General features: G+C 39.6%; 1 protein-coding gene across 1 annotated transcript; it reads right to left on the bottom strand.

Annotated features, from left to right (window-relative positions):
* Positions 1-535: 535 nt before the first annotated feature.
* spef2 (sperm flagellar and cilia associated 2) lies at positions 536-18,669 on the bottom strand. Its single transcript, XM_086077020.1, has 36 exons — positions 18,470-18,669; positions 17,559-17,661; positions 17,223-17,451; positions 16,966-17,121; positions 16,676-16,816; positions 15,359-15,435; positions 14,660-14,852; positions 14,350-14,538; positions 14,067-14,254; positions 13,621-13,768; positions 12,727-12,943; positions 12,573-12,646; positions 12,442-12,496; positions 12,332-12,366; positions 12,148-12,251; positions 11,445-11,686; positions 9,536-9,614; positions 9,298-9,458; positions 9,050-9,220; positions 8,582-8,706; positions 8,358-8,485; positions 7,176-7,314; positions 6,952-7,089; positions 6,249-6,371; positions 5,975-6,034; positions 5,711-5,888; positions 5,497-5,628; positions 5,175-5,313; positions 4,986-5,058; positions 4,040-4,291; positions 3,670-3,852; positions 2,200-2,289; positions 1,941-2,111; positions 1,627-1,830; positions 976-1,098; positions 536-623 (listed from the first exon to the last, which is right to left on the bottom strand). The coding sequence occupies exons 1-36, from the start codon at positions 18,525-18,527 to the stop codon at positions 558-560; spliced, it is 4,944 nt and encodes a 1,647-aa protein (XP_085933146.1). The 5' UTR covers positions 18,528-18,669; the 3' UTR covers positions 536-557.
* Between the last annotated feature and the right edge of the window lie 586 nt (positions 18,670-19,255).

Here is a 19,255-nt window from a genome sequence, read left to right as displayed (position 1 = left end):
AACGTTGCCTGCACTTTCATTCCTGTTTTTTCTCCAAATGTCATTTGTTGGGTAATATTAGCTTTAAAAATAAAGCATTAATGACATGTTTGTTTTGCTGATTACGGGATTGATTGGAAGGCGCGCAGCAGTAGGTAGGACAGCGCATCCCGACTAAACGAGCTACAATAGGGTTGCGGGTGCTCCGGAAGGTCGCTGCTGGCAAGTGAGGCTTGACATGTAGGTTATCCTGGACAATGCGCTCATTGTGGACGCAAACCGATGCTCCTCTGTGTCAGAGAGGTCATTAGAAAAACAAGTGAATCAGAAAAACTGCTGGAGTGTTTCAGGAAAAAAAGAATGCAGAAGTCAGAGAGGTCAGTCCCATCATGGCTGATGTTTTCAGGCAGCCTGCCTCGTCACTTCGCTCAAGTCGCCTATGCGCGTTGAAACTATAGAATGTTCGACTCAATCAACTACGGAAGTTACTAAAGCAAGAATTGAGTTTCTTTCATCTATTTATTCTCTCCTAAGAGTTTATTTAGACATAAAAGACAGGAAGTAAAGACATAAATGTGTCAACAAATAATAGACTGTTGAGACTCTCCTTTTGGCTGAGGGGCCTGCAGCACATTATGAATGTTCTGAAAGACAAGAAAAATATGTGTTTGAGAAAATGGAACATTAAGGTTGTAAAATACCTTTTTTGTTTTTTTTTTGTTTGAAAGGTTCATGCCTCATTAACTGAGATGTGAAAGAAAATGCAAAAATAAATAAATAAATAAACAAATAAATGCTTCGAAAGTTAACAAAGGTGATTAAAAAAAATCCTCCAAATATAAAGATAACTGGGCTGTTTTTCTTCTGATTATGTACAATTAAACATGTTCAATATGTACAATTAAAAACCTTCTCGTGTGCTTCCGTGAATTGTTATTTTAATAGGACGAGCGTTGAGAGTGCTTGTGAATAGAACAGAGATGACTCTTGACTTACAACAAAGAGGTGGTTATCGGTGATCGCTATCAGGTTATGAAAGGAAGGATGCTCGGAGAGGACCGAAAAGGGAACGGCCTCTTCTGGAGTGTAGCCCAGCTCTGCGAATATCTGCATCAGGTGCTACGGGGTAGTAAAGGTACTGTTAGTTCTATTAAATGTGACATAACATTTACAAAAGAACAGATATGAATTAATTAATTAATACGATTTTTGGGGAGGACTCCCACACGACCCTTGCATAATAAAATACAATTTATATGTCCATTGGATGGAATGCATTTTTCAAATCTTATATTTATAGCTGAGTTTATTGTGTCCATTTTAAGGGTTTGGGGCAATTTCTAAGTGAGCCCTTGACCACCTCTACCAGGTGGGAAGAATCTCCCTTTTGCAATACAAGCTTGTTCATCACAGCAAATTTGGCTTGTCATTATTAGAATTGCTCAAATTCTAGAAATGTGCACACAGGACAAATCTACAGAGAAGAAAACACCCTCTGCCTGGTGGAGGTAATAATTAATGTGGTTTAAAAAAAAACAACACTTTTTAAACCCAACCCTTGCACCATACGAAACAGGCCTAGGTATAACCTTTGTTCTAAAGTGGCGCACTACAAAGCAAATATAATTCATTTTTTTCCCATCATACCTCGACGTTCTCCTCCTGGCTCAGGCAGCCAGAAGGAGGGTTGACGCCACCTTTCATCTTTCCCACTTCGGGGCCCACGACAGTAAGGAGTGCTGGGATGGACACTGTCTGTAAGCTACTCGCTGAGCACTCCTCCTCCTCTCTGCACTTTTCTTCAGGCTCCGATAGGGTGGCCAGTGTGGTCTCCCTTAAGCTGGTATCGGTCTGAGTACGTAACAAGTCCGTGTTACTGAATCATCAACAAGAGGTCGCCATGTTGTGCAGAGTGCCAGTTGAGGAGTGCCGCTTTTTTCCTTGCACACCAGTGAACGTACCGTTTCAAGAGAGCTTGAGATGGGATACTGGAGATGATGTCCCGTCATTACACTCAGTGCTTTAATGAAGCCCTGCTTGGGGTCGGGGTCAGAGGCGAAGCACAGTAGCATGGTCATGTAGTCCAGTTGAGGCGGGGTGGTAGAGTGGTCGGAAAACAGCTGGAAAAAGAACTAGGAAAAAAACATAGGAATCATTTTGACAAATAAGGCGTTTTTACCATAACAGTCGTCAGGAATTGCGCCCCTGCTGGCACTTTACCTTGCGTAGGTTAGCGCGGCGGTTATTCAGAGGCTCATAGGAGTCCTCAGACATGGACTGCTCTCTCTCAGTGGGAAACCACAATTCAGTCTGAAAATGAAATGAATAGATCAGTGACTCCCAACCACATTAGCGTGCCATGAGAAACGATTTGACATTCACTTTATTTCATAAAAATTACTATATTTACAACAAATGATGTATCTTTGTTCATCTAATTATGGTTACAATGTAGAGTGACAGGCAGAACAATTTCTTTGTATTTCAATAGTATCATTATTTGTAGTAACTCATTCACTGCCATTGACGGCTATAGACGTCAAAAATTCATTTTAACAATTTCTATTAGTTTCACCTTTTTCTCCACTTTTGTGAACAAGAGTATAAAAACCTTTAAAAATATATATTGTACATTTAAAACAAATATAACATTTTTGATTAATCGTGAATTAACTAGTGGTCATGCGATTAATTACGAAAAAATTTAATCGCCTGACGCCCCTAATTTTTAATAATCTTTTGTTCTTTTTTTTTTAAAGTTATTTTATTTATTTTTAATTTTTATATATATTTGCTTTTCTTTTTAATTTAAAAAAAAGAAGAAGAAAAGATTATTAAAAATTAGGGTGTCAGGCGATTCATTTTTTAAAGTCATAATTAATCGCATGACTTCACTAGTTAACTCACGATTAATCACACATTTTATATCTGTTCTAAATGTACAATAAAAAATGTTCAAGGTTTTCATACTCTTGTTAACAAAAGTGGGAAAAATGTTAAACTAATAGAAATAGTTCAAATGAATTTTTTACGTCTATAGCCGTCAATGGCAGTGAATGAGTTAATTCAGTGGGTAGTATAATACAAACATGTGTGAGCATTAAGCTAAAGGACTTTAAAGTAGAAGTCAACCTTCATCATTTCTTGACAATAAGATGTTATGTGTGACCTCATTATTCTAAACATGACATTCTGATTAATATTACATTTGCGGAATATGAGTTATGAAGCAAAATCCAGCCGTTTTCATCCATCTCAAGAGGCGGCCATTTTGTCACTTGCTGTCAACTGAAGATGACATCAATGTTGCTCAGGGCTCAGGCAACAACCAATCAGAGCTCAGCTGTTTTCTGACGCTGTGATTGGTTGTTACCTGAGACCGGAGCAACATTGATGTCATCTTCAGTCGACAGCAAATTGGATAAAAACGGCTGGATTTTACTCATATTTCACAATATTAACCAGAATACCATATTTAGGGCAACATAGAACAAAAAAAAGTGATGATGCCATTTTAGATACGCAACATGTAATTCTCTTTGATTTATGTTTGGCAGTAAACTAGGAGTGGCGATAAACAGCTTGAAGAGTTGTTTACCATCTGTTAAACAGAAACACTGGAATGGATGATGAATGGAGACAACTCTTCAGGGAGTTAAGGGTCTTCTTTCTTGTTGCAGAGAGACTAACCTGCATATACTGCTCGTCATTTATGTATCCCGTGTCGTCAGTGTCTGCTGCCTTGAAATTCTTGCGCACAAGCAGCAGTTGTGTTAACGAGGGAAATGGCCACGGGATGGCAGCACTGAGAAGGAATCGACGCCAGTCGATCTGTTTGTATCCATCAGTGAGCAGAGAAATGATCTCGTTCAACTACCAACAAGAGAGGAAATGTAATGTAACGACACACGTGACCGGGTCTGTTTACTCACCAAGTGATAAAAGCTCACTGGCTACATTAGGTGCATAATCTAATGAGATCTCATTCAAGAGCTGTATGAAACGTTGTGTTATTATCATCCTGACATGTTATGTCATATTTTTGAAGAATTGAGCATACCTGTGTTTCACTCATGTTCTCCCAGGGTTCGGGCAGAGTGTTGAAAGGGAGGATGTCCCTGATTAGATGGAAGAACTCAGAACTGGACATGACACCTGTTGGAGCCTCATTGCAAAGACAGTGGTACAGCGAGTCCAGCTGAAGGACGGTCAGCATTGAGGTTGTTTCTCTCTCCGATGCAGGTGGACTCGGTGGGGTAGGGGGACTTTCAATCAATTGGGAGTCGCCGTTCAAATAGAAATCAATACTTTCCTAAAAGCAAGAGAATATGGAATATATTAAGAAGCCACGATTGTTATTCACCATGAATACAATTTTCTAACTAAATGTTTTTCCATTTTCAGTCCTGGTTGGTGTAATGTAACCAGATGACACAATACTTTTTGATATACCTTATATTATATTTATTATGCACAGATGCCCTTAACTCATTTGCTCCCAAAAACGTTTAAACACGTTCTATTTTGAATATAACCAGTGTCCCAAAGACGTATTTATACATTTTTTATTGGAATGTTTTTGGCTTTGAACTGCAGAGAACGGTTGAACCAATGGTAGTTATTACAAAAACGGCCAGCGGGTGGCAGCGCAGTATAAGAGATCAAACCAGGCCATGTTGCAAACAAGCTGTTTTCCCCACAGTTTAAAACAGATTCGCGAATAATGATGAAACTTAGCTATATTCGAATGCTAATTGCTGCAAAACGGAAACAGACAGAAATATACTTTTTTTTTCCTGATGAAAGAAGAGACTAATCTTTCTTTTGTTAGGTTCCATGTTTTTATAGCAATAGAACACAATATTCTGTGGGCCATGCAAAATCAGTCGAAATTTTAGTAAAACAGCCGGGAGTGAAGGGGGTTGCTTCAATGAAAAAGGCTGGGAGTGAATGAGTTAAAAAGAAGAAAAAAAAAACACAACAAGGTGTTACTACTTAATACTTACCAGCACCAACTCGTTCTGAAGCTTAGCAGCGGTCTCTATAAAGTGGCGCACCACCTCGGCAAGTTGGTCAATACTAAACAAAAAATTAAATAAATTGTTAACGGATCATTCTCAACATGTTCATTTTTATTAAGATAGCAAGTTACGTTACATAAACTGTGAAATGATGTCGAATAAAGAGACACTGACCTCTTCATTTGTGCAACATAATGTGCTTCTAATCTGTCTCGCATGTCGCTAAAGATTTGTTCTGCTCTGCTTAGCAGAGAGTTTACCAGTACCAGCCCGTGGCCTTTCACCAGCTGAATTCGTACCTTTGATGCACTCTCTGGAACACACACACACACAAACACACACTAACATATATGAGAATGGTGTTTTTAAAGGTTAACAAAAAAAACTGCCATGCCCAATTTATTGTGTACAGATTGGTTGAACATGTTCAGACAGGAGAAAATGATCGCTTGTAAAAATGTGCATGTCTGGATGAATAGCATTTTGGCCATAACACCTTCATGCTTCAACACGGCTGTGTATTCTCTGATTATTTGTTTCTGTTTGACATTTTTAACAGCTCCGGTGTTCTTCTCCACAGTCTCCACAGCTGGCGGCGGGCTGGGTGGTGGAGGCGGAGATGGAGAAGCTGAACACAAGACGTAAAGAATTTGGTTTTTTTAAATAATGTAGAAAACCTGCTAGCAACCACAATTTTTTTTTTCACACACCTTTCTGCTTTTTATCTTTGTCTTTAGTCTTTTTGTTTGCATTATCTTTCTCTTTCTCCTTTTCTTTCTCCTTTTCCTTCTCTTTCTCTTTTTCCTTTTCTTTCTCCTTCTCCTGCACTTTGTCCTTCTCTTGGATGTCTTGTGATTTCAGCTCCACCTGCTGAGGTTCCGTTGACACCTTCACGCCGACACAAGTCACCGTTTAAAACATGCCTTCCATATATCTGCTCCATATATATTATACATGTTCCTGTCCTGCATTACCAGTTTACTTATGACTGCGAGGGCATCGTCGTGTTTGTCGATCAAGATCTCACGAAGTACCTGAACACAATCAACAAGACGACCTGACTGATGGCAAATATTCATTGGTATGCTTTGGATTCAATTGTATCAACTTTTTTCTCCAAATTCTGTGCAGAAAGCCGATATGGTACTTGACTCATAAGGGAACGGGAATATTTAAAAAAAAAAAACAAAAAACAAAAAAAAACATCAAAAAGGAAATATGACAGGAAATCACATTACTGGGAAATACCTTTACAGGTCCAATATCTTCAACGTCAAGGAGGGGGATGGAGTCCAGGTGTTCCTGTTGACCCGCATTTAGATAGTAGTCCCGCAAAATATTGCGTGTGTTCTGAAAACGGCTCATTTCCACCTAAAGAACATAGATTTTTATAAAAGCGTTCAGAGAGAAAAAAAAAGTGATGGTAGTGTATGTACTAAATCGGGTCATAACTTGGAATGGGAATTGATAAGAAGTTAGCTTTTTTTTATGACTACACTATCGAGCCTGCTTATTGATCCGATTCCTTATTATTTTATTATCAGTGGGTGAGGGGATGGAACCATAGAAATGTGTTTGCTTCAAAGTTTGGACAGAAGAACGCACAGCATATCCTGTACGCATTCACAATTTGTAATGTACGATTAGGAAAACAGAAATAGTAGGCAACTTAATTCTCTAAGTATGTCAACAGACGAAAAAGATTAATACAGCCCAACTGATAGAACAACTTTAAATCCTGAGAACAGTCAAAGGAGAGCTAACCTGCCAGAATAGATTTATTTTCACTGGATAAGTGTCCCGGTAAATGGCACTCAATAAATATTTATTGTGTAAAACAGAAAATGACTCATGGAGTCAACGTTCTCAAAAACTCCAGTTCCCATTAAATCTGTAGTCATTACTCACATGTAATCGTACATAGATGGTCCACTTCATGAAAAAGTGCTACCTGTATGAGTCTTAAATGATGGTTGACTAAGATAATGGTGTGCTCCTCCAACCACTTCTCACGTATGAGCCCGGTCCGTTGTGTCTCATCGTCCTCCTTGTGCGTATCGACGATGTCCCACAAATGCTCCCGTAGGTCCTATGTACCAATCACAATGCCTCAGTTTACTCTTAAGCCAGTTCTATTGTGTTCAAATTGTATTATTTATTTTTTTGGGTACTTACATCCAGGCGATGATTTAACTCTGCTTTGGTCTCCTCGTTTTTCCTCAGATCATCGGGTATGCTGTTGTAGTCCTTCTGCCACTGAGATACTAATTCCTGCTTCAGGTCCGGTCGCTCCAGGAATTGCTTGAACTCCTCTCTGGAGATGTGTCACATGGTTCGAAACGAATGGGATACAAAGGGGAAAAAATATTGTTAGTCTTTTTTTTTTTTTCAAACTAGTCTAGACTATATTGAAAAAACTATTTTTCATTACTCAGTGGATTGACAGCAAAATATACTATAATTGTTATAAATATCACCTCAAAACACTTATGTAGTTCTCCAAGTACCACCATCATGAACAACATTAAAATGTAGTAATCTAGTAGGTCTCAGTGATCATTAAAAACAAAATGAGGAAGTGGTTTTATTCCCCAAATTTAGCTACTGTAGTTATTGTAAGCCATTGTAGCGTTATGCAGTTTGTTTATCAACACTGTGCTTAAATAAAGGAAAAGGAAAAAATCCCCTTAAATACGGATTAATGAAAGTGGATTGCACATAAAAAACAAACATTTCTTATAGATTAAATGCAAAATGCATTGTACTGTATTTAAAATTTGAATACAACTGACCTGTACTTAAAAGTATACAGTAGTGAAATAAAAAAATTAACATACAAAAATAAATAATATACACATAACTACAAGTTTCTTCAAACATGTTTGATCGTATTACATGTTTTAATTGTTGTATATTTTTTGGGTACCAGTATTTAAAGTTGCTCTTTGCCCCCCAAAAAATCTTTACAATAGCCTTTTTATTAGACCATTTATGACTGGAACAGCTTCTAATTAGTAAATCAACACTTTAGCTGTTCACAATGGGTACTCCCGCAAGCCTCAGGCCAATAATTTTCAGACTGGATTCGGGTTTGAATTTCCCGCCTCGCCTTCTGTCCGTGGATGTGATGTCAATAGTGCATTGTGTCTGTTAAGAAGGCCGTGTGCAGTTTCTATTTTCATCAACAGATGGCAGTAGCGATTCGAAATGGAATTGTCTGCGTTTGGTAGCTTTAATTAAAAACATTCCTTCCTGTACCACTATTCAGAGCCTGCATACTAATAGAGGTACACCTGGCAAAGTGGGCATCATTGCATTATTACAGTATATGAAAACACACTTCCAAATGTAGTATACCTGATGTCATACAAGTGTTGGACAATAACAGTGCGTTCTAAGCGGAGCTCCTGCATCACAGCCTTTACACTGCTCACATAAGAATCACATATTGACTCCCACTGTTGGCACAGATATTCCGCTTTATCCTAAAGGCAGACACGGAGAGAACAAAAGTACATATTTATGTTTATGACAGGATGGGAATTCTCCCATGCCTTCTGATAACATCAATTGGTTCCTACTGAGGACAGCGGCTCGTCTACGTAGACCCAGCCAGGAGAACCCGGGCACGGTGAGGAAGAAGTGGGTGGGGTTTCTTGCAAGTCTTCGTCGGCCACTGAGTCAGCTGATGTCTTGCTTGCTGGATCTGCAGCTTGGACAGAAAGCTCCATTAAACTCGAATGACTTCTACTCTATAGTCGCCACTCAATTCCACAGTTAATTAACACAAAACAGCCTTTACGAGCCTTTCCAGTCCAGTGCAGCTGACTCTGCATACTAAATCACAAAAGTACTCCTTGTTGGCAGGAAATCGACATTATCCAAAGTTTACAGGTTCTACCGCCTCTAATTTTGCGAGCTTGGGGAAAACCTGTTCCTACAAATATGCTACACAGTGGAAGTAGATCTCTATAAATTGTGCCTAAATTGAACACAATTGCAAACATTTCGAGCTTGTTTTCACACATTTGCAAATACGACCACTGCACCTGTCGAGGTGACCGGGTTGGATTTGTCCTCGGTAATGCTCAATTGAGATTCTTCATGTTTGACGTCTTCATTTGTGACGGCCGGCGTTTGGGCGGAGCTCACAGCAGGAGGGGGGGACACGACAGGTACAGCAGTGTCCAAAACCTCTTCCTCAAACGGCGGCCAAGGGACTGTTGCAGAAAATAAAACAATATATATAATAAAAGTTATGTTCCAGACAAAATGGTTCTCAATGCATCCTTGTTACCTTCCAGTTTTTGCTCTATAGCCTTCTGCAAGATGCTTTTCATGGTCAAGTAAAGTTCCTCCTTGGCTATATCAGCATTCACACGTGTCAAAATACTTTTCCGCCCAGCGTTTCCAAACCATTCCTCAAGTTTGACCCAAGTATCCTGAAAAGATGTGATCCTAAAAGAAGAGAATGGGTATTAGGCTGGAGATGCATGGCGACAGACAATCAAGGCTGCTCATCCCATTTTTATTACCTGTGTGGAATCTGTGCCACAAACAATCGGTTGTTTACATGTGGAGAGACTGCGGCACCAGGAGTTTGATTACTTCTATCTATTCATGAAAGAAATTTGATAAAAATTTCTAAGAGATGCAATAAATCAAAAAATCTGCTTATAATGTACTGTGATCGGGCAATGTGTGAATTGGCATTGGCTAACCGTGTATAACTATAATTCATACAGCTCATTCAGTAATGTTTGTTACTCCTTATGTGAACTCATTCACTGCCATTGACGGCTATAGACGTCAAAAATTCATTTTAACTATTTCTATTGGTTTCACATTTTTTTCCCACTTTTGTTAATAAGCGTATGAAAACCTAAAAAAAAATATATTGTACATTTAGAACAGATGTAAAATTCGTGATTAATCTTGAGTTAATTAGTGAAGTCATGTGATTAATTACAATTAAAAAAAAGAATCGCCTGATGCTTCTTTTTTTTTTTCTTTCTTTTATAAAGAGCTCAGTATTGTTCATTCGGAAATGTCATCATCATTGCTCTTTATTTTTATTTTTTATTTATTTATTTATTTATTTATTTTTGTGTGTGTGTGGGTGAGTATGTGTGCGTGCGTGCGTGCGTGCGTGTGTGCGTGCGTGCGTGCGTGTATTTGTTAGCTCACCAAAAAAACCTATTAGAAAAAATCTCATACCGTTCACCTAAACCGAACACCGCCGTCAGGAGACCCAAGGGGACCAAAGAAAACCAAGGAAGGTGAAATCCAGCACCGACCAGGCACCACCCACCAGAACTCCTCCCCAACCCAAGAAACATCCAGACCCCAACAAATCCAAAAAACATAAAATCAGGGAGGCCTCAAGAGACCGAAGGAGGGACAGAGAAAAGGAAGGAAGGACAGACGAAGCCGCGTGAGATCCACAGACACCAGCCTGATGCTTCTAATAAAAAAAAGAAGGGAAAAATTATTAAAAATTAGGGGCGTCAGACGATAATTTTTTTTTAATTGTAATTAATCGATTAATCACAAATTTTATATCTGTTCTAAATGTACAATACCAAAATCTAGGTTTTCATACTCTTGTTAACAAAAGTGGGGAAAAAAAGTGAAACTAATAGAAATAGTTCAAATGAATTCTTGACGTCTATAGGCGTCAATGGCAGTGAATGAGTTAAGGAGCGTCTCGAGGTGCGAAGATTGAGCTTCCGCGGGCGAGCTTAAATCGAGTGATGTCTAATGTATCCTCTGCAGAAATCTTCTAGCTCCTCAATGGTCAAGTTGAAAACTGACGTTAATGATGGACAAATGAAGCTTCATGAAGCACTTGTGATATATTTTTTTACTTCTCTAGATGGCACTCTTGATTTAAAGATGCAGTGGAAATTGAATCAATTTCCATTGCACTTGCCTTTATTATTAACAAAAGAGCACCACCTAGAGGAGTCAAAAAATATTGCAAGTGCTTCACGAAGCTTCACGAAGCTTCATTTTTCCCATCACTAAGTCGGATGTGTACCAATTGGATGCAAGATTTCAAATTAAATAGTTAAACCTAGGACTAGGAATGTGTAATTAAGAGGAATAAGATGAGCCCAAAATGTTGGATTCTGCCATTATGATTCTGGTTGAGTGGACTATTGCATTAATGCCTATCTGTACCTTTATCCAGATTTTCAATGTGTGGTGGGTTTTTCCTTGGCCAATGCACCACCTTCACGAAATGTTGGGAAATTGTTTATGTGTTTTCTGTTCTGTTATTTAATAGTTTACTGTATCTGAATAAAACAACGAAAAGGTGACTCAAAACAACAAAGCTAGCATCGGTGTAAATCCTTTGCACAGTACTGTCGATCTATTTTTGCTGCATGAAAAGGCCAAAATATTCAGAACCTATCACTTCACTGATTATTCGACACGTACCGGTGTGATGGACCGCCCGCTTGGCTGCACACTGATCAGGAATATCTAGCAGTACAACCAAGTCCAGTGCAGGCGCCGGGGGCGGCAGAGGCGGAGGATTCGGATCGAAGGCGAGGTCTACCTTTCTGTCCGATACTTCGTACCCCGTATCCAGAGAGGCGATGGCTGTCTCAAGTAGATGGGCCTGATCTATGTTGACCGGAAAGCCATCCAGGATCCAGCCTGACTCGAATGGAATCTGGCTACTCACAAGATTATAAATATTTATATAGTGTGTATGTCTATTAACTCATTCACTGCCATTGGCGGCTATAAACGTAATTTGCACTATTTCTATTAGTTTAATATGTTTTTCCACTTTTGTTAACAAGAGTATGAGTGTACAATAAAAAAAAAATTGTACAGTTAAAACAGATATAAAATGTGTGATTAATCGTGAGTTAACTAGTGAAGTCATGCGATTAATTACAATTAAAAATTTGAGTTGATTATTAAAAATTAGGGGCGTCAGATTTTATATCTGTTCTAAATGTACAATAAAAAAAATCTAGGTTTTCATACTCTTGTTAACAAAAGTAGAAAAAAACGGTTAAACTAATAGAAATAGTTCAAATGTTTTTTGACGTCTATAACCGTTAATGGCAGTGAATGAGTTAATTCTCCATGTGTGGATATTCTATCATTGAGTGCAATGCAGTGATACCTGATAGCCTCCACGACAATGTCCACCAATAGCTTATCGGGGATGGCGTTGCCTTTGCTCAGCTCCTCTGCCGCAACTCTTCCCAGCATTGCACGGATCGACAACTGGGACAAAGAGAAAGGGAGCGCTTGGGATAGACTTGAATTTTGCATCTTTAAGATTTGTCAGCAATTGCTTCTCTTACATTTATCTGCGATTTTTCCTCTTTCCCATACAGATCTGAAAAATGAAACATCAATACAATAACAAAGAAAAATTGCTGCCATAGATTAGTCGTATTAACAAGTAGCCCACCGGTATTCATAATTGTGCCTAATTCACTCTCATGTTCTTCATTTTCTTCTTTGACCTGCACGCATGTTTTAAAACGGTTACTAGCGAGCTCCTGACCTACAGTATGGTCTGTAAGGTGATTCTCGGCTCACCCTCTCTCTACTTTGGTGAGAGTTCAGTGCTTCTTCTATGAGCCTATCCACTGATAGGACACATATTTTGAGATCTACAAGGAGAAGACAACAGGCTGACTTAGAAAAGAAAGCCCATAAGACACATGAGGTGTTCATGCACGCACGCACGCACCTTGAGCAATCTTCTTCAAACAGGCGGTCTTGCCCGAGCAGATCTTGCCCAGGACACACGCCTTGATCCTGTAGCCAGTCATTGCTGACGGGCTCGGCGGCGGGAGCATGCTCCTCATTCTGAAGAACACATGTCTGAGAATAACGTTGTGGCACGGCACAACCGGTGAACTGGCCTCCCCGGACTCCTCTGTCCATGTCCATTCTCCCACCATGTTCTGACACACAGCAAAGTTAAGTCAGAACGGAAGGTTCACTTGCCCTGCATGCGGGTCCCGTTCCACATACACCTAAATAGCGATACACTGACCACAAATGTTAACGCGAGACTTTTGTTTTTGCTCCAAATAAAATAGTTTTTTTTCCTATGTACACAAAAAAGGTTATTTTACTCAAATATTGTTCACAAATCAAAATGTGTAAATCCGTGTTAGTGAGCACTTCTCCTTTGAGATAATCCATCCAGCTCACAGGTGTGGAATATCAGGATGTTGTAGATCATAGGTGTCAAACTCCGGTCCTCGAGGGCCGTAGTCCTGCAGGTTGTGGATGTTTCCCTTCTCCAACACAGCTGATATATGATCAGCTCATCAGCAAGCTCTGCATAAGCCAGATAACGTTTCTGCTGATTGGAATCGGCTTGTGTTGGAAGAGGGAAACTTCCAAAAACTGCAAAACTGCGACCCTCGAGGGCCCGAGTTTGACACCTATGTTGTAGATGCTGCCCAGAATAATAATATTTTTTTTAAAAAACTCTCAAATAAATACCCCAAAAAATTATATAAATAATATTTGAGATAAATTAGGTTTTAAGTTCAAAGAAAAATTCTAAGATGTTTGAATTTAACTCAAAATCGTAAGTGCTACATTTATATTTGTGTTCAATATAACTCACAACAAATTCCTCGTAATCCTGATTGTTGAGCAGCTCCTGTTTCTGGAGCTCTACTGGGTCGGGCGATGTGGGCCGCTGCTGCTCGTAAAGAGGGAGGCCATTTAACAGCAACTCCTTTAATTCCCGCATCAGCTTGGCTGGAATCAGACTGCAAATGACACAGCCTTAACTTGAAAACAAAACTAAACAAACAAAGTATACCACAACATTGTCTTTGCTTACTATCGTCACACAACCAACTAAGCACTACTTTTTTATCATTTCACTCCACACTCAACTCCTAAAAAAGAGAAATGGTATTTAACACAAATATATAGTTGTGGGTGACAAATTGTAAATTTGGGTCTCCATTATTATTGTGCTATATAAAATGCAGTTATTAATACTGCATTGATTATTATATGCTACATAAGGGGGGGGGGGGGGGGGTCGAACATATTGCTTACTTTGAGGTGAGCAGGCGATATTCTCCAACCTTGGTGGCCAAGTCCACAATTTGCTCCAAAATCTCCTTACAGTTCTCAAAATGCTTCTTAGATCTATTCCGAGCACACTCCGCAGCCATCTTCTTACAGAATTCCAGCTCCAATTGGATCTCCTCCGCCCGGTCTAATTGAGCTTGGCGGGTCAAGGCCTGAATCCCAAAGAGATACCAGGAGGCCACGCGGCAAGTCAGAAGACGTCCGATATAACATCTACAAACGGACAGCGCCGTGAAGTGACACTCACGGCTTCCCTTTCGAGAGCTTCTCGGAATTCCTTCTCTCTCTGCTGCTGGAACTGCTGTTCTATCAGCAGGCGGTTCTGCCGGAACGCATCCTTCTGCTTGCGCATCTGGAGGAGCTGCACCGCCAAACGCTTCTCTTGCTGAGTCTGGCCTGTCAGAGACCTTACCAGTTGCTCTTCTCGCCATCTTTCCTGCAGGGGGAAGGAAGCCACATAGCCTTCACGTGTGGTGAGTTTAAGAACAATCAAAATGACAGATGAGAAATTGACCAGTGTCTCTCTCTGTACACCCAATCAAGCTTATGTGGCCCACCTCTTGAGCCACGTGGGCTTTGAGCTGCTCGACCAGGCACCGGATTCGTCTCTTTTCTCTCTGCTCAGAAGCGGCCACGTTCTCTTGCAATCTTTGGCGGATCTCCTGAATATAGGCGCTGCTGGATTGGAACGTCAGCTCATTTTCACCTCCACTGCCCTGGGTGTTACCTCCAAGTGGAACATCTAGACCACTAGTGAGAGCAAAGAGGTTAAAAAAAAACACCCAACAAAAATATGCAGAGTAATCACTATTTATAATGTATTAATTTGCCTTTTTTTCAGCGGAACCTATCCCCAGCTATTCGTTGGAAAACCCACCGAATCAAAATGTTTGTGGTCTTTTTGAAAAGCCCTACAATGCCACAAGATGGCGACAAAAAGTCTTGCCTAATAGGAAATGAGTACAGTGGTGTCAAGGTATGTGAAAGTTGTACATCTCGACTGTGAGGCGCACATACATGCCGGTACATTCACAAATTTTTGCATTGTTTTTTTGTCACTGTAATTTGTTCTTGTTTCATAATGACATTTTTTTAAATCATTATCTGTAAGCCATTTATTTTTACGGATAATGTACGGTGGTGATTTGGAAATGTCACTAAACTGTTTTGGGTTAACAGATTTTTTTTCAAGGGAAGCGTCAATTAGTCAATAGAGCTCCATCTCTATACAGATGCACACAAAATGTTTCTCTCACCCTGAAGTTGAAGCCAAGCCTGAAGTGGTCAACTTCTTCCTGTTTATCTCAAACTCTGCAATTTCGGCCTGGACTGTCTGCGTGGACGGAAGTATAATGACACAACACAAGCCTAAAGACTTTGACCTGGATACCACGTCGAGTTACAACTCTTTGAGCCAATGAAATGAAGTACAAGTCTTCTCAAAAGCTAAATGTATGTCAAATGCATCAAGCTTGATCAAATCAAGTCATTGTAAGGCAAATCTGTGTCCTGCACATTTGAGCTGGATAGCAAGCGCAGTCTCATCTTAAATCAATCAATATCAGACAAGTATTTATTTTTTGACTTTTTTTTTTTTATCTGCTGTAGCTTCTTCTGCTCACTGTGCTGGTTGTGTGAACAGAAATTAATATATAATGTAAGTTATATATAGCTTTGAGTGTTTTCTTTATGTGAATAACTTTGGTGATGGTTGCCCCTTGAGCACCTTTTCCAAAAATGTTTGTGCCTGGTCTCTAGTATTTACAAGACCGGTCTAAGACAGGTTCTTTCAAGTTAAGTCTACTTATTAACACTCTACTTACTTGCACACCTGGTTCTAAAATCCAAATTTAATTTCTTGGAGCTGGAGACCGAGTTTTTGCAGGATAAGGTTCACAAGTCCCCTCTAATGTATTTTCGAATCCCGCCCCAATTCTTTGAATCTGAGACCAAGTCTAGTCTTGAGTCTTTGTGCTTGAGTGCAAGTTTAGTCTGAAGTTTAAGACAACAGGAGGTGGTGTAGCAGTTTCACATCTTCATATAGTTTCTAGCTTTTGAACTCAAGGTAAAATTTCTACATTTTTATAGGACAAATCCAGCACCCTTGAACTGGTTTCAATCAAATTCAAGTCCAAGTCTAGTCTCCAGCCTTTGAGTTTAAACCAAAGCCTAGTTTTTGATGTCAGGTACAAGTTTTTTTTTTAAATTATATTATTTTAATTATTATCATTACAAATTCAGGTCTTTGGTCCAACTTTGATTCCCCCCAATTATTTCAGCTGAAGTCCAGGTCCAGAAAGTAAAACTGGACCTGGATGTGCCACCTCTGAGCATAGGTCTAGTCTATCTTTTGATCTTGAGCCCAAAACTAAACTCAAGCAGATGGATGGCAATATCAAGACTGAAGTCTTTGAAGTAGGTCTTAATACGTCTTGTAGTCTTGTAGAAGTCTTAGTAAGTCTCTGCTTTATTTTTCAAACCTAAAACTAAGTCTAGGCTCGAGTATTTGCAGGGCAAATTCAAGCGTTGTCATAATCTTTTTGAGTTCTGATGAGCTTGAGTTTGAGTGTGACCTCCGCTTGCTGATCTTTGCGCTGCTGATGCTTCTGCCGCCTCATGTTGACCAGTGAAGAGTAGGGAGGTGGTTTTGGCACCTGGACGTCAGCGGACTGGTTTTGATTTGACATGACATCACTAGATTTCGGACGAGAAAACTGCAAAACATACAGAATAATGCTGTGATGTGTGATTTTTAGGCAGGCTAATGGTGAGAACACGGGTGGGGGAGCTAACACTGTACTGGGTTAAAATTGATATCTGTGTTGGCAAGAGAGACCGGGAGACAATGAGTTTCCTTGAACACCTTCCTCATGTGTGCCGCTCTCTTGTCATCCTGGTCTTTGAGTTGACCCTTCTTCTGGGCTGACTTGTCAAACTCAGGGCGTCTCTTCTCTATGTCTTGATTAACTTTCTGCAACTTCAACTCCGCATCGCGTTTCTTCACCACAAGATGGAGACGCTACAGAAAACAAACACTGAGTAGGATTCACATTCAGATTGCTTGTACTTGGTAAAGACCTGCGTTTAACAGGGTGCGATAATAAATCTCATCACACTTACATCAGAGAAGATTTCGTGACTTTTTTTATGCAGGGCATCATGTTGCATGATTTCGGATTTCCTCTTTTTCTGTTTCTCTAGTGTGACGTAGAGCTGATAAAGAAGATGCGTGGCGGCGCCAGGCTTCTCCTGCATCACTCCCTGAGCTGCAGCCAGGTCGAAGGAGATGCCCAGCCGATGGAGAGTTGGCTCGAGGCGCGTGAAATTGTTCAGTTTGGACGTGGGGGTGCTGTGGGCATATTTTTTTTTCCAGATTAAAACGTAAGACAAATTCAAAAAAGAGCAATCCGTTTTTGAGAGTTTGGTTTTCAAGGAGGAGAAAATAAATGAACTTACTCTGTTTTCATAAAGGTACTGACATCATTTATTATTTGATATTTATGTAAAACTTCTCCAACTAGGTAACCATTGGAGAAATCCTTAGCGAAGTTCTTTGGTTCTGAAAGGATGAACATGCCAGTTATTTCATAATACAAACAACAATAAATCAGTTCAATTGAGATTTTGGGGGGGAGAGGGGAAGTAAATGGAAAAAAACTGCGATGTGGTTGCATGTTCAGAATTATTTAATCACACATTAAATGGTAAACACACCTGCATTTTAAAGCGCATTAAATTAACTCTGAATAAAGTTCAGCTGTTCTTGTAGATCTTTTTTTCCTGACTTTTTTTTTTCCTGTCCTGAAGTTTTTGTGTTAACACTAAGTGGAATTTGGAATTGTTAATCCCACCAGAATTTGATTAGGAAGCTTCTCCCCCACCATATTTCGATGTGCTTGAAGAAAAAAAAAATGGTCACACTTTTTGGGAGCCCTCTAGTGGCAAGGGGGCACCAAGCAGCTACTTATTTAGTTTATGCATCAGAACGGCAGAACAATTAAAAGCTCTTCCACTAGATGGCAATTAACCTGTGTACAGAATGCACTTTTTGTGACATTTTTTTCTTATGTAAAATATGTTCATTGACTCAAAAAAAAAATTGGGAAACACTGTAATAGTGAACTGAACTACTGAAAATGAAAACAAACCTTTCTACTATATTGTAATTTATTACACCTGCAGAGGTCTCAAATTAAATGTTAGCTTTTATTCAGTCCAGTCAGTTAGCTTAAACACTCTATTCACCTGTCATTTATGGCTCAACATTAAAGATACATTAATTTACTACAAGAAAATCGCCAACAGTCGGCATTAGTATAAATGAGTTAGCACACAAGTAACTGTCAGTACATTTCAGTCATACATACCGATAACCTTTGACAGGCGAAGCTCTTCGTTGAGCCACTTGCACAATATGTCCGACATTTTCTTCTTTTGAACATGTGCCTCTCTTTAATTTAACAAGGTAGATTTCCTAGCGCTACTTTTTTTTTTTCTAAACGACATTTCTGGGGGTCGTTTGGAACTCTTCCTAACCAGGAGACGGTACACATTTTTAGGAGATTACGTCATCGAGTGTTGGTCGACGGCACGTAAACAGACGCATCGGAGCGGTGTTGCTATGGTAACCAGTAAGTGCTACTTCAGGTTTCCATTGGGGCCACCGTTTTCTTTCTTGTCAGGTTCAAGTCGAGGTGCCACTCATTTAACTACACGTTTAAATGTAAAACTAAATTTAAAACGTATGACTATTTGAACAAAATCCTTGAATGGAAAAAACGTAAAATATATATATATATATAAAAAGCGACTGAATTAATTTAAAAAAGGGTGTCAAGTCGAGGATCCCAGGTTGTCATGTCGCCATGGATACGCGACAACAAAGTTGAGTACTCTAATCAGCAGGATGAGGCTCTCATGAAAAAAGGCGGGGCACCTGTCCCTGAATCCGTTATACACATTTGCGCTTCAACCAGAGCAGAGGGCGATGGAGCTTTACTCACAGATGCAGGATCGGTTGTTATTCGCAACCGCTAAACAAAGGGTCAACAGGGACATGCTATTTTTAGATTTTGCAACCATTGTTCGAGACTATGCAAAATGTTTTCTCAACAACCAATAAATACATGAGGGAATAACATGCATGTAGCCAG

The sequence above is a fragment of the Leptonotus elevatus genome, chromosome 5 (genome assembly GCF_054856555.1).
Source record: "Leptonotus elevatus isolate MCC_2025b chromosome 5, RoL_Lele_1.0, whole genome shotgun sequence".
Taxonomy (NCBI): domain Eukaryota; kingdom Metazoa; phylum Chordata; class Actinopteri; order Syngnathiformes; family Syngnathidae; genus Leptonotus; species Leptonotus elevatus.
This window is presented reverse-complemented; position numbering and strand designations above follow the sequence as displayed.

Coding starts and splice junctions, on each gene's coding strand:
- spef2 (XM_086077020.1), bottom strand. CDS start 18,527: ATGTCGGACATATTGTGCAAGTGGCTCAACGAAGAGCTTCGCCTGTCA. Junction 17,122..17,222: donor GTCACGAAATCTTCTCTGAT/GTAAGTGTGATG, acceptor TGTTTTCTGTAG/CGTCTCCATCTTGTGGTGAA. Junction 8,486..8,581: donor TAGACGAGCCGCTGTCCTCA/GTAGGAACCAAT, acceptor GTCTGCCTTTAG/GATAAAGCGGAATATCTGTG.